The following is a 13881-nucleotide window of genomic DNA, read 5'->3' as shown; positions in this document are numbered from 1 at the left end:
CTATAGAAAGAGCTGACTGTAACCTTTAAAAAACTAACTGAAAGCAAATTCATATCGCATAGAGATTTTACCATGCTAGACATGGAAACAAGGACTATTGAAATACCAGCACAGCCAGAGTTAACAGGCACACATTCACTTGGCTGGCTCTTTGTTTGATAACTAGGAGGACTCATTTTGTTGGCTTTGCTGTTAACGCTGCAAAACATGACACCAAGTCCAAGGTTGGTTTCCTACTGCTTATGCGTCTTCAATTTCAACTTCCTCTACACAATATTCAATTGAATTCTGGCTATCTCCTTTCCCCTTCCAGACTCATGAGCAGAAGCAATATTCCCTTGAGAAATTTGGCACAATCTCACTGTTTCAGAAAAGATTTTTTTTACTGCATATCTGCTAACTGCCCTAGATGTTTTCCTGACTCCATGCTAGCACTTCTGTGAACTTATTTCCCAGTGAACTGAATCAATGGAGCCTTAATCTAACTCAGGAAATCAACTGCAATTTAGTCATAAAAAGGCAAAATCTTCACACATATCCTAGGCCAAAGATTAACAAAAATGATCTTCCATTACACAATAATTTGAATACATCTGGATCTACCAGACAGGAGCAGAAGCACATTTCAGAGTAGAAATACAGCACTGAAAATGCTTGTTCACCAACTATAAAACACTGTCAGGCTGGTCTCTGATTTCCCCAGCTGCTGCAACAATATATTGAATTGGACAAGAGAAACAGTTTCAGCCAGAAAATTACCATTTTGCATGTAAAAAACATTACGAAACTCCTAAGCTTACATATACAGTCTATCCCTGACAAATCATGAGTCTAGTTCTGCTGCTCCTGTATCTACTTTTGGTGCTCCAGTAATATTTTGAAGTCTTCTAAGTCAACTGATTTATTCATTAAAGCAAGTTTGAAATGTAATACCACATGTGAAGGAGATAGGGGCTAAACTATTTTTCTGTTCAGCACCCTGAAGTCTCTTAACTGTATCTAAAAAAGCAGACAGTATCATCATCCCATTATCAAGTTTGTTTTCCCTGCTTTATAAGGACAGAATGGTTTTCACCATTTCTCACTCATGAGGATTTGCTACTGTCTCCAGATCACAGAAATTTTGCTTACCTGCAGCAAAGTGCAGCTGTGCAAGTTAGGGAAAGACAGTGGGAAATTTACATCAAGCAAGAAATCCCTGTTCCTCAGAAAACATGACCCCTGCTCTTTGTCCTCTTCAGTCTCCATCCAGGAGCGCATGTGATGGAGCCTGTAGGATGCTTTCAGAGACAGGAAAAGAGCTAACCATCTGAAAAAAACCACAGTAGGAGCATTTATTCACTGCTTTGTGAAAGAAAGGCTTGAATATATTTACAGCATAACTCTATTTGACAGAAATGGGGGTTTTTTTTCCAAAATATCAGGCTTACAGCATCCTGCCTTAAAGAAAACAATTTCTGCTAGACATCTTCAAATTTTTCTTATTTCAATTTTTTTCTAAGATGGCTTAACTGAATCTAATTGATTAAATCAGGATATACTTTGAAGCACTTAATGTAAAATGGTGAAGCCTCAGTTAACCACTACTACTTAAAATTGCACCCACTTCTCTGTAAATTACATATAAATTATTCATAGCAACATGTAATGTCCCTGATTCATAAGGTTGGCCATTTCTGCTGGAGAGACATCAATAAACCGGAGGAAAGAAAAACAGCTTTCTTCATTGATGCCTAGGTCACAGAAATACTGAAGTTAGGCCAACACATTTCACAGACACTCCTAGCTGAAAACTAAATTTACTTCATCAATTCAGGACACACATTCTATGACACATGACAAATCTAAATGAGTAAACAGGAGATCCTAATTTAACCTAGATCTTTTAGAAATACTGAAAATTCAATTTGAATCTCTGTTGCCAGACCCCACATTCCAGTTCATCTTCCAGTCTGAGCAAGAGAAGGTCTCTTACCTAGAAAGAAAAATACATTCTAGGCCCAAGTGCAGCGGACATTTGTTTCACTTATTAAGAATCAGTAGGCAGTGTGCATATTTGCAAATTTGAACAAGTATCTTCCAGACAGCTGACCAGAACACAGATACCTCAGGATGCCTGTCTCACACGCTCTCTCTCACCCAGGAAGTCAAATGGGTTAGAAGGAGCTGCAGGTATTGGTAGGGAAAAGCCTTGCAGGCCCACCCATGTGCACTGCACAGCGCAAACACCAGCTGAAGAGGTCCGTGCTAACAGATTTCAGCACAGTAACGCAGCCAGTATCTCTCTTGCTTTATACTTCTGCAGATTTTCACACCTCAGTAGCTGAGTGATCTAATTAGCTCTTGTAGGAAAAATATTCAATCATCTATGATAAATTGTATCTGTCAATATCAGCAGCTTTTTTGGGGTTTTTGCTCATTGACAGATTCTGGGTCACTTGCATCTCATCTAGTTTCTAGTTGAAAGCAAGTTGGCAGTTTAAGATAGAACACAGAATGTACTGAAATGAATTCAAGATTTCTTAGAATTGAATCTGTGACAAAGTCATTAGACTTAAAAGGCAGCACTAATCTCTTGAAGCAAGTTAAAACAAGACAGACTGAATTAAGATACTGCACTAGGATTAGCAGTAACTAAATGACAAGTTATCCACAGATTCTTCCAGCTGCTTTCCATCCTTTCCTCTCTGAGAAAATGAAATGTATATACAAACACTGACAAAATTCTGCTAAGTTTTGATCAGATTATCTCAGAGAACTAATTAATCTGGTCTCTCAGTCCTTCCCCCTGGAGAAGAAGATACATTAAAATCCAACTTGCTTCCCAGGACTGAAAACCTACCCTTCCTGTGGAAGAGAGACTGCTGGATGTGGTCTGGTGCAAATGGCGAAAGTAAAACCCGTAACCACCTGAAAATTAAAGGAATAAAACAAAACAACATCAATAAGAAGGTCTTAACACATAACATGCTCAATCACACAATCAGAAGATACAGAGTAGCCATTCACTTCTTCATTGTAAGTATTTTAGCACTCTGAATATCTGGAATTGCACAGCAGTAGAAGGAAAGTGCCATCAGTCCACATGCACTGCTGTTAATTTCTCACTGAGACACACCATTGTTGTGTTGGAACTGCATTATATGCTCTAGAAAAGCTAATCTTGTCTTCATACATGTCTCTCTCATCTCTTCCCTCAGCACTTCTCATAACTGAATGCAGACAAAATTAATCAAGAACTGCCATGGTTGGAGAAAATAGCCAACTGCACTTGGGCAGATTCTCCTCATCCAAGGTCAGCACTAAAAGCTGTCAAGGCACTAGCAGATGCTCACCTTATACCATGTTGCAACAGACAGATACTGACAGCTTCCTTGCAGGAGAAAACTCACTGAAGGGAAATCAGGTGCGGCTTTTTTGTTGTCTCAAGGATCTTTAAAAGCTTACTTCTACTACACATCATCAGCAACAACTCTAAATTCCTTTTCCTGGCTTTCTTAATCAATCAAAGGGATATTCTGAGATTAGGATTCCACCAAGAAAGAGCACCTATATCAGATGTTTAACAGCTGAATGACTAAAAGGAAATGGACTGCTCCGCCAACATCATTTAAGTACACCAGGTAAGGGAGCTATAATTAGCATTTATAAAAATAAGTGTAAGTAATAATACTAAATATGCTAAACTGGATAGGAAGTGGAATAGACTTGCCTGTCCCGTGAGTGGTTAAAGACCCTGATCTGTCCATGACGGTAGATGAACTTGGAAATCTGGTATGGCTTTAGGGAGATGTGAAATGGAGACCAAGTTTCTTGTCGCTCAAACAACTCTGGGTGATTGCACACCTGTAAGACAGAGAGCATGTCAAAAGTTGGAAGCAATTAACTTAGTCCGATGTAGCATCTACATCCCAAATCGACCATGACCAATGATCAGTGAAACTTTAGTATTGCTTAATATTGAATGGCTATTTTAGTGTATCTGCTCAAATCCGAACATGGCATCATATCTTTTGCTATTCATATAACAGCTATTGTCTCTTTTTGCCAAGTGAATGGCTTCCTTCAACCAAACCAATCTTTGTAACCAAACCAGTTAGCAGATGCATGCATCACAGGGCTGAAGCTCTTCTTCACCCAACATCAATGCTACACTGCATCTGAAACACAACTGAATTGCTTGCCTATGGCAGATTTTTTTCAATATGGTGTTTTCTAGAAGACACACATTAGTTTAATGCTAATCAACAATCATACTTTTAAAAAAAATTATTATTTAAAATAGCCTTACCTTCCTAAACTGCATGACTAGATTCATGAGACTACTAGTGGTGGTCTGTGCTTGCTGAGTAGTGCCCATTGATGACTGCAAGAGGTCATCAATAGAGATTTTGTTTTTCAGAGCTTGGTACAAGAGCTTCTGTCGACTTGTCTGCTGGCAGTACATAAGAATTTCAATCTGCAAAATGATAATGAAGATTTAGCCATTTCTTTCTCTAAAATGAAGGATGAAAACGTTAGTGTACATAAAGCTGAAACACACCTTGAGGAAAACATAACTTTCTCAAAAAATACATTTATAGGCAGTTGCATTCAGATGTGCATTTCAGGATCTAACATGGAAAGGACTTAACTGATAGGTGTGTTTTGGAAGGCTTGTGTAATGATGTAGGAGACGGACCTTTAAAAGTACATGAACACAACTGAGTAAACAGACAGATTCTTAAGAAGCTGACATCACACCTGCAGCTGATCAGTTTAAAATCTGACTTCAATTCCACCATCCTACAGTTCCCCACTTAGAGCCGTGCTAAAGAGTGTCAGGACTCACAGCAGTGACGGGTGCATTGCACAACAACAGTGTCTGTGGGAAGTCCACTGAAATTAATAAGCACATCAGAACAAACCAGATGTCTCTCAGCCAATGTCTCTCAACCTGGGGACTGTTGACCACAAGATCATCTAGTATTGCTAACATCAATGTGAAATTAAGAGACTGGCAAGAGAAAAGAGCATGATGCTGCCACTATGTATTTCTCTGTATGGGCAAGCAAAAAAAAAAAAATCCTAAATCCATGCCAAATCATTCACAAAGGCAACTGGAAATGTTTATCACCTAGTAATTGATGTATCAATCTCCTTCACTGCCATTAGAGATACTTCTGTCAACTTAACCAGGACTGAAGATACTTCATTTTTAACTGGTAACAAAATGCCTTCCCAAGAAAAATGTTTGTTAATTAGAAGTTCTTCAGTTATATTCACATCTAATGACATTGCTGGGATGTGATGCAAGAAGGTGAAGGTTGAAGAGAAGTCTACAGTCAAATTTCAGGTATGCAGACTGACAAACAAGTTTGCAAAAACCAGATCAGAGAACAGAGCTGTGACAACAGAGCTGTAATACCCATTCCAGACAAATACGTTTTCTCACCTTATCTGACAGTTCATTTTCCACATCCTTCTTGATTCTTCTCAACATGAAAGGCTTCAGGATCATGTGCAAGCGGGATAGCTGGTCTGAAATAAAGGGAAGGGGAAAGAAAAAACAATTACTTCATCAAAAAGAAAATTATATGGTGTTTTATGACAAATTAAGTCCCTAACTGCTCAGCCATCTCCCCCCATGTGAGTTCTTACAACATAGAGTTATTTCTCTGTTGATTTTTCTTTTTTAAATGAGTGCTGTGCTATGTTGTTTTTCTATTCATTACACAAGCTATATTACAGTCAGAAACAGAAACTTCAATATAAACTATCAATAGCAATCCAGTAATGTTCCAATCTCATTATGCATCCTCTGTTTTAGATGCTACATCTCATAGAAAATTTAGCCATTATTAGTTCGAAAAGGCAACAGATTCTTAACATAAAAATTATAGCGGTTACACACTGCACTCACTCTCATCAATAGCAGATTTGTTCTCTGCATGGCTCTCTATGTCCTTCGAAAACCATTCATTGAACTCTTCATGGGAATCAAACAGTGTTGGCATGATAAAATGCAGCAGGGCCCACAGCTAAAAGGAGAGGAGAAAACACCAGATTAGCAAAAGTCATCCTACTGTGGACAAGGTAATTGGGGATCCCAATATCTTGCAGCTCTTTATAAGAAAAATCACTTCACTAGATCATGAGACATGGCAAAATTAAACAAAACCCCAGCTGCATTCTCTTCCTGCCTCCCCCCACAATGCCACAGGTATCAACTTAACCGAACCCCATTAGAAAGCAGTGACAAACACAGTCTTAATTACCTCAGCCAACAACAGGAAAAGTCACTAGCATCAGATTTCATCCTGCAATCTAAGTATTACCTCAAATATCTTTAGTTTTACTTAAATGCGTGGCAAGTTTCCTTAGTTTTCCCTCCCAGGGCTGATCCCATGTTTGTTTGACAGTGGTTTGCTACAAGCATGATCCCACAACCACACAAATATAACAGATTTCTCTTTTTCCATATTTACATATATTTAGGATGCATTATTGTTGTAAAGAAAAATCCACTCTTATGAGCTCCCAAATACCTCAGCCATTGTGTTCTGGATTGGGGTCCCAGTCAACAACAATCTGTTTCGACACTGGAACTGTAGTAGGATCTTCCAACGAACACTGATGAATAAAAGCAAGAAAAATCATTTCTAGAGAAAACTGTGGAATGATATGAAACATAAGGTATTTTAAGGCAAATTGTTTCCAGTGAGTTTCCCAAATGATCTCTGGAAGTCAGTAGAAAAATTACTACAGCTGTTCCCCAGTCTTTCAAAAGACAACTACAGGAAGAAATAGCCTTTTTCCAATTAAAAAAAAATTAAAATAGTGTAATGCTTACTAATAAAGTCTCATGATCAGAATAATTAACTTTCCAAAAGAGACAGGTACTTTGAATCAGAATGTCGTGTATTTTTCACACTGTACAAGAGGAAGCACATAGGCTACTGCGGCAGGAGTGCTGAGCTATACATTAAAATCCTCTTCGAGGGGTGGTTCCCCAAGAATGCTGAAGAGACAAACTTTGGTCAGAATGAGCCTGCATCTAAAGCAGTCCTCAGCTTACTGTGTACAGTGGCAACTTGGACAAAGGTTATGGGAAAGCAATTACAGAAATAAAGACGGACAAATCCATTACTTGAAAACAAACAGAAAATTTTCTGGCATAGTCTCATAACACAGCTTGGGCTTTACTGCAGCCAACAGTACTCGCGGGGTTCTGACCTTCATTCATGTCTGGAAGTGCCATTGAATAAGGATCAAAATAATGCATTTAATGGAGCCAATATAAGCAATATAAGCTAAAGACTACAGACCATTCACCAGGCAGAATTCTGTGAGTAGTTAGGAGGGAAAGTGAACAGCATTTCACACTGTTTTGTTTAACTGTCCTGTGCTCCATACAAGTTTCTGCTCCAGAGCTACCTTTTAATTACATTTTACATATTTGGAAAATCTAAATGCAAAAAACCTAATGGATCTATCCAGTGTCAGAGAGTTATATAGATATTTAACTAGGTTAGATACTTAAGGGGTCTTATGTGTGTCAATTTTAACTTCTATCAATTTATGTTCTCTTGATACTTTCTCGATACTCTTCAGAGAGGCTGATCCACAAAAAAGATTGTTTCCAGTTAGTCTATTACCTGGAGCTACTCTTGAGTGCTTGTGCTTCATCCAGAACCATATACTGCCACTTCACTCGCTGGAAATACTTCACATCCTGCACTACCAGCTGGTAACTGGTAATTACCACGTGGAAAGGAGCATCCTGAGTATACAATGTCTTCTACAACCACAAAAGGAGAAACAATGTCCACATAATGTAAGTACATTGTCTAGAGGTATAATTTCAGACTTCTGTTTTACAATCTTCTCATTACTATTGCATTTTCCACAGCTGACTTGTAAAATTAATTACATTACAGTTACTCAACTAGTGGACCTGGACTTCAGCCCTTGAACAATTTCAGACACTTCTTAACATGCAAGACAAGACCTGGGTACTGAACCCTACAAAATGCTATTGTTAAATAAGGAACAATCTTGACAGAACTGCAGGGATTCTGCATTGGGGCACCCCGAGCTAGGTTACTCAAACAGAATAAACAGTCCTTGACACTGAAACTTCCTGCTTTATTTACAGAGCTCTAGTTCTTCATCTGAACCCCACAGCACATTGAATTGCCCTGCACAGTATTGCTTTTCAGGGCAAGAGAAGTCTTCCACCTCATTATCTTAATGAAAATGCTACTACAGGAATTAAGAAACTCTGCATCCACACATTAGTTTAGTTTGGTGACGTGTAGCAACAGTTTCTGGTTTACTCTACACAGAGAAAGACAGTCAAAGTACATGTTCATGCTGGTATTACCTGACTCCAGAACTTTCTGATCACCTTTCTATCATGGGGATTTCCCCAATAAGGTAGCACCTGAAACAGTAAAAAAAATAGAAAGACATTATTTTCAAATAATGACACCAGCTCTGGAATTTTATAGTCTGTAGTCTACAAAATTACATACTTCTTTCTCCAAAACAACAAAAAGGGAATCATCTTTTTACCATAAGAAAAATCAGAAAGCATTTAAAAATACTTTGAAAAAGAGCATTCCAGGAAAAGGCATCAAGCAACTTGGCCTGATCAAGTTATGCTGAGAATCTAAAAATGCCCATTAGCATTTAGCACAAACCTTCTAGTCAGGTTTTTCTAAAAATTAAAAATGATACTTTGCTTATGGCAGAACGAGGTCTGCACTCAACTGCTAGAGTTAAAGCTAGAGGAGTAGAAGGCTTGTCACCTGTTTAGCAACCTCCATAGTCCTGCTGGTTTTCTGTTTCAGAACTGACCCCAAAAACCTGCCATGAAGTTAAAATGTCTGGCCTGGATATATTTAATATCTGCATTTTAAAAGCAAGCACTACTGCCAGAGAAAGCTGTTAAACTATCTACAGTTCAAAATTGCATGGGTCCTATTACTCAGACCTTTGCACAGCACTGACTCCTGCCACTGGTTATTAACACTGTACTGCCACCTCCTGCCTGGTGGGAAGACTTACAGTCAGCTAAGACTGGGAGGTTTGGCAGGAGGAAGAATGCTGCTTTCTGAGGTGGTGACAAGTCTTACAACTTCAACTAACAGGTTCCAAAAGCCTTTAATTGAATATTCTTCCTACTGTTCTGTTTGTAAAACAACCAGACTGATCAAAAAGCGATTTGTCTTTTAGTTTACATATTCTGCCATGGACATAAATTCACTGTGATTTACTACAAGCAGAACTGACTGCACACTTCTGTATGATTAGAGGAAGAAACAAAACTGGTAGAAAAAAAGATTGATTGAAGTTGTAAACATGTGACGGTAAGTTTAGAAAACTTATTTTTAAAATATATTTTGTTCCATGGATGAGGTAAACATCAGCATGCAATAAGATCAGCATGTCAAAGAACAGCTATCCAATGATATAAACAGTTTGGTGTTTAAGTCAAAAAAGAGAAAAACTATCTTTTCACAAGCATCCTGACTGCATTTTTCAAACATTTGCTATATTTCATTCCTGAGAAGGAGAAAGCATAAACAGTTGCTTGCCTATTCTACACAATGAATAGATCAAAGGAAGTGAGACAAAGCAGACAGAATGGCCAACAGCTCTCAAGTTTTTTAATCAAGAGCCCCTATTATTTTGGGCTATGAAAAGACATGAATGGATTATTTTTAGGTTGTGTTGGCTTTTTTATTCTTTTGAATACCTCCTCAATAACACAAGTGTTTGAATTTCTCCATTAGCTGCTTTAAAGGCTCGGTAATGCCAATTTATTGCAAAATACAAGTCACTGAATAATCCAGTATTGAACCATGCTCTAGCACAACTTCTCCTCATACAGATACCTCAAACTAAACAACACCACAACCAATCTACAGTCTCATCAGGATCTCCAAATCAAGCTATTTGGTAAAAGCTAAGTCCTTTAATTTTGCCCTGCCCAGATCAAAAAGCAAGTATCACTTATAGTAATACATTCAAAGTTTTTTTCCTCATGCTTTTTTAAGTAGCCAAGACATTCCAACAATTAGCCTGATGTTACTGGTACACTGCTTACTCACAGCTAGGTGTCTTCTACTGTTTTCTGTAAAAAGGAAAATCTGATGTTTCAAAAAAACCCAACCAATACTTCTTTATATCAAAGGTTATTATGTTAACAACCCAAATACTCAAATTATGATCTGTTCCTCTTTGCAGATGTAACTGCAAGCTTCTGACACTGTCTATCCTAATTCTGAAGTTACAACACTGTTTCAGTAGTACACATTTCTTTTCAAATTTTCCTTTGCAACACTCCAATGTTTTCCACTGGGGGACAGGTAAGCAGCTTGCTTTCTAATTTACTGTTTACTATGTTTTCACATTCACAATATTCCTGAAAAACTCAATTTGTTTTCTTTCAATCTTTTTGTTCTTATCTATTTGTGCTTCACTTCTCTGCTTCTTCTTGATTACTAACTACATGTCCATAGTTCTTCTATTTTTCTGTTATAACTGCATTTTGCTTCCCTCTTATCTGTTCAGTGTTTGTTCACATACAATCTTTATCTGACTCAAATTCATATGAATGACTGAAAACACAACTCTAACCCCAAAGACATACATAAAACTTGGTATATAATTCTTGGTTCTGCTGCCAGGCCCACACATTAAAATTATGCATCCACTTGCTGACTTACTACAGTTCCTTACTGAGAAGGTGTCTAAGTCGATGCAAAATGAAAACTATGTGAATAAAGTCAGAATATTTTTAAGCCCTAAATAAGTAAACACTTCAGAAAAAAAACCAGGATGATAGAAAAAAAATACCAGAAACAGGCTCATTACAGAGTTTCATATTCAGTAGTCACCCAGATGTGACACAGAACTCAGGAGAACAAAATGGTTTGCTCTCAAGGAAACAGAAAGAACTTTCTTGGACATGCTTATTACCTTAAATTTAGGTACAAATCTGGCAAACTCCTGGTGCCAGTTGTTCAGAGTAGAGGCAGGTGAAATTATTAAAAAAGGTCCCCAGATGTTCTCTCTCTGGAAAACACACATAAAAAACTAAATTTAAAAAAAATTGAAGGGAGGTGATAAAGAGATGGTTTGGTATGGCTTTAAATCTACTAAATGACAGTGGCTACATGAGAGGAAACTGTATGCAAAATAGCAGAACTCTACCAGCACAACAGGGTGATACAAAATCAAACAGAGCAGATCTAATGTTTAACCAAAACTTATTTCATAACAGCAAAGTTCTTCCCAGAACAAACTCCTTTGTTTCTGAGAGTTGCCATCTGCATGTTACTAACAGCCCCTGTCATTTTGAAAAGAACTTGAGATCACGTTGAAAAACTTTGCTCTGCCACATCACAAATTACAGTGCTCTCTGGTGAAAAACTGAGTTGATCCATTAATATATGAGCAGTTACAAGCTGGCCCTCATAAGGGAGAGGCAGAAGAATAAAGCCCTGTGTAACCTTCCAAAAACCTCAAGGTGCAGTGTCACGGGAAGACAAGCTTATCTTGTTATTCCTTCCATGAGCTCAAGAATCTTCAGCTCTGCACACCTTTACAGTATTTTGGCCAACAGTACCAGTAACATAAAGAAATGCACACAATTGCCACTTGGTCACTAGTGCAGCTAATTTTGCTTCTAGTATCACTTCATTCATATCTCATATTTAGGGCAAGTGACTGGATTGCAATCAAGACCATTATTTTTTAAAATAAATGTATCTATTTCTGCATTAAGAAGTAAGCTTCTGTTGCTAATTCTGTTTTGTTTGTCTGCCCTGGCACAGAAGAATTGCTGTGCTTCCTAAAAAACCCCACTGGAATATGGAAATTAATGCTAATTGCCATGAAGCTCAGAAACAAGCACTTTGATCTGTAAAACTCAGTGAACCATCACATGTGCAACTTGTTCTCTCCTGAGGCTTTTATACTCAGCGCAAGTGAGAAGATTTTACTATGTGAATAAATGAAAACTCTACATAAATAAAAACTGACATACATACATATTTATAACTATTTCAATGGCTCCACGTAACAATAATGTATAACATACCCTTTAAGACATTTAAGGTTCATAATCCAAAATTCATTTCCAACATGTGAAAATTATGCATCTTCTATCAAGCATACTACCCAGGAACAAGCTATAATCCACCTACCTCAGCCAGATGTGCAAGGAGAGCAATACTTTGTACTGTTTTACCCAGACCCATTTCATCTGCCAAGATTCCATTGATGCCCTGGAAAAGATCCATTAATTAACACCTTCGCTTTACTACTTTTTAATCTACAAAGAACTGGCAGAACAGTTGCTACTGAATTGAGAGGGAACAGCCGCACTGTAACAACTCTGAAACTTTATAATCTCTTGCATCTGCTCCTGAGATCTCAACTGTATTTCATTCATCTCTCAATCGAATTTTTCCCGTAAGCCTCTCTGCACTGCATGATCCCACTGTGACCTGGGCACATTCACAAGGACAAGACTGCCTGCAATTTATCTGCTAACCCAAGCCTGAAACAGTATGCAACTCCAAGCAGGAAAAGTCTCCTCCATGTATGATGTAAGTGATAAACAGTTGTATAAACCACACAAAGAATACTGAAATCAAAGCCCTATTCAAAGCTGTTATGTTCTAAATAATAAAGAATACTGGTAACGTGGCCTACCTAGTACTTTTCTTTCTTCCAAACATGTTAAAGATCAACTATACACAGTCTATTTTTAAAAACAGTAGATTATTTTGGCCAACTTTATTCTAATGACTTAAATAATCTCAGAAGTTATAAAAATTTGCAAGATGTACTAATATACCTGCTCATATAGGTTGGCCAGCCAATTCATGCCTTTCAGTTGGTAACCTTTTAGTTTTCCATTGAAAATAGTAGGCTGTGGAATATCTTCTCCTGCTCGGATAGATGGGTTTGCTAAACTGTAGCTCTCTCCAAACCCAGTCCCGGACTTGTTAGCAGCCCGTAAAGCAGCTGCCCGGCTCTCCTTTGCATCTTCATCAAATGATCTGGTCTGAACAGGAAAAGGAAGGTAATGCATAAGATGGCGAATATATTAACTTATCAAGAAACTCTAGTGTAAAAGGCTTTACAATTTACATTGAGACACGGTACTCACCAGAAATTAAGAGAAAATGAGCCTGTTCCTATAGTCCAAATCCTTATACCCTGGTTTTCTATTTGTTTAACACAAAATGTGTCAACGGAATTAAATTCAAATCTGGTCCCCGGATTAACCTATTTGACTTGGCTGTTATGAAAGATCCTGGTACTGTGGCCTCTGCTAATTACTTTGCTTGCTCTTCTACTTCATGGATCAAAAAAATACATACCCGAGCTTGATGAATCTGGTAAGCATCCTCAGCATTCTTCAGAGCTTGGGCCTTGTAATAGTTGCTATCTGAAAATACCATACCCATATTAGAGCTCTGCATCAGTAACCACTCAAACACACAGATGAATTCCAATAACTGCAGCAGTCCTTCTTGCAGAGAAGGAGGTTGTGCTTGAAATTGTTACATTAGCACAATAACAAACAGAGTACAGCAAATTTCAAAAGAGTGCAAGGAAAGGGCTGTAGATGAATCACTTACCATAATCTTCTTGGGTGATGTTGACCACCACTCCTCCACCAATATCAATCTGCCTTTGGGTAGAGCTGTCTTCCAGTTTGCGCAGGATTTCCTCCTGTATCCCATCATGGCCAATATCTCGTTTACGACTCATAAAATGAGCATATAATTCAGTTTGTGTGATCAGGAAGTTCAGTTTTCTCTGCTGTCTCTTAGCCTAAGAGAAGAGCATTTACCAAAAGCAAAAGAAGGGGAAAAA

General features: G+C 38.0%; 1 protein-coding gene across 1 annotated transcript in view; it reads right to left on the bottom strand.

Annotated features, from left to right (window-relative positions):
- The window catches only part of INO80 (INO80 complex ATPase subunit), a 63214-nt gene that overhangs the window by 31030 nt on the left and 18303 nt on the right, over nucleotides 1-13881 (bottom strand). The window contains exons 10-24 of the mRNA XM_041460193.1: nucleotides 13644-13839; nucleotides 13383-13450; nucleotides 12854-13063; nucleotides 12198-12278; nucleotides 10969-11064; nucleotides 8366-8425; nucleotides 7638-7780; nucleotides 6528-6612; nucleotides 5903-6020; nucleotides 5435-5520; nucleotides 4292-4459; nucleotides 3713-3846; nucleotides 2843-2910; nucleotides 1650-1733; nucleotides 1132-1319 (exon numbers count right to left, since the gene is read on the bottom strand). Of these exons, the coding sequence (XP_041316127.1) occupies nucleotides 1132-1319; nucleotides 1650-1733; nucleotides 2843-2910; nucleotides 3713-3846; nucleotides 4292-4459; nucleotides 5435-5520; nucleotides 5903-6020; nucleotides 6528-6612; nucleotides 7638-7780; nucleotides 8366-8425; nucleotides 10969-11064; nucleotides 12198-12278; nucleotides 12854-13063; nucleotides 13383-13450; nucleotides 13644-13839 (1785 nt within the window). The remainder of the gene's footprint in view (nucleotides 1-1131; nucleotides 1320-1649; nucleotides 1734-2842; nucleotides 2911-3712; nucleotides 3847-4291; nucleotides 4460-5434; nucleotides 5521-5902; nucleotides 6021-6527; nucleotides 6613-7637; nucleotides 7781-8365; nucleotides 8426-10968; nucleotides 11065-12197; nucleotides 12279-12853; nucleotides 13064-13382; nucleotides 13451-13643; nucleotides 13840-13881) is intronic.

The sequence above is a fragment of the Pyrgilauda ruficollis genome, unplaced genomic scaffold, assembly GCF_017590135.1.
Source record: "Pyrgilauda ruficollis isolate IOZ18807 unplaced genomic scaffold, ASM1759013v1 scaffold14, whole genome shotgun sequence".
NCBI classification, from domain to species: domain Eukaryota; kingdom Metazoa; phylum Chordata; class Aves; order Passeriformes; family Passeridae; genus Pyrgilauda; species Pyrgilauda ruficollis.
The sequence above is the reverse complement of the archived record's forward strand: the minus strand, read 5'-3'. Positions and strand labels throughout refer to the sequence as shown.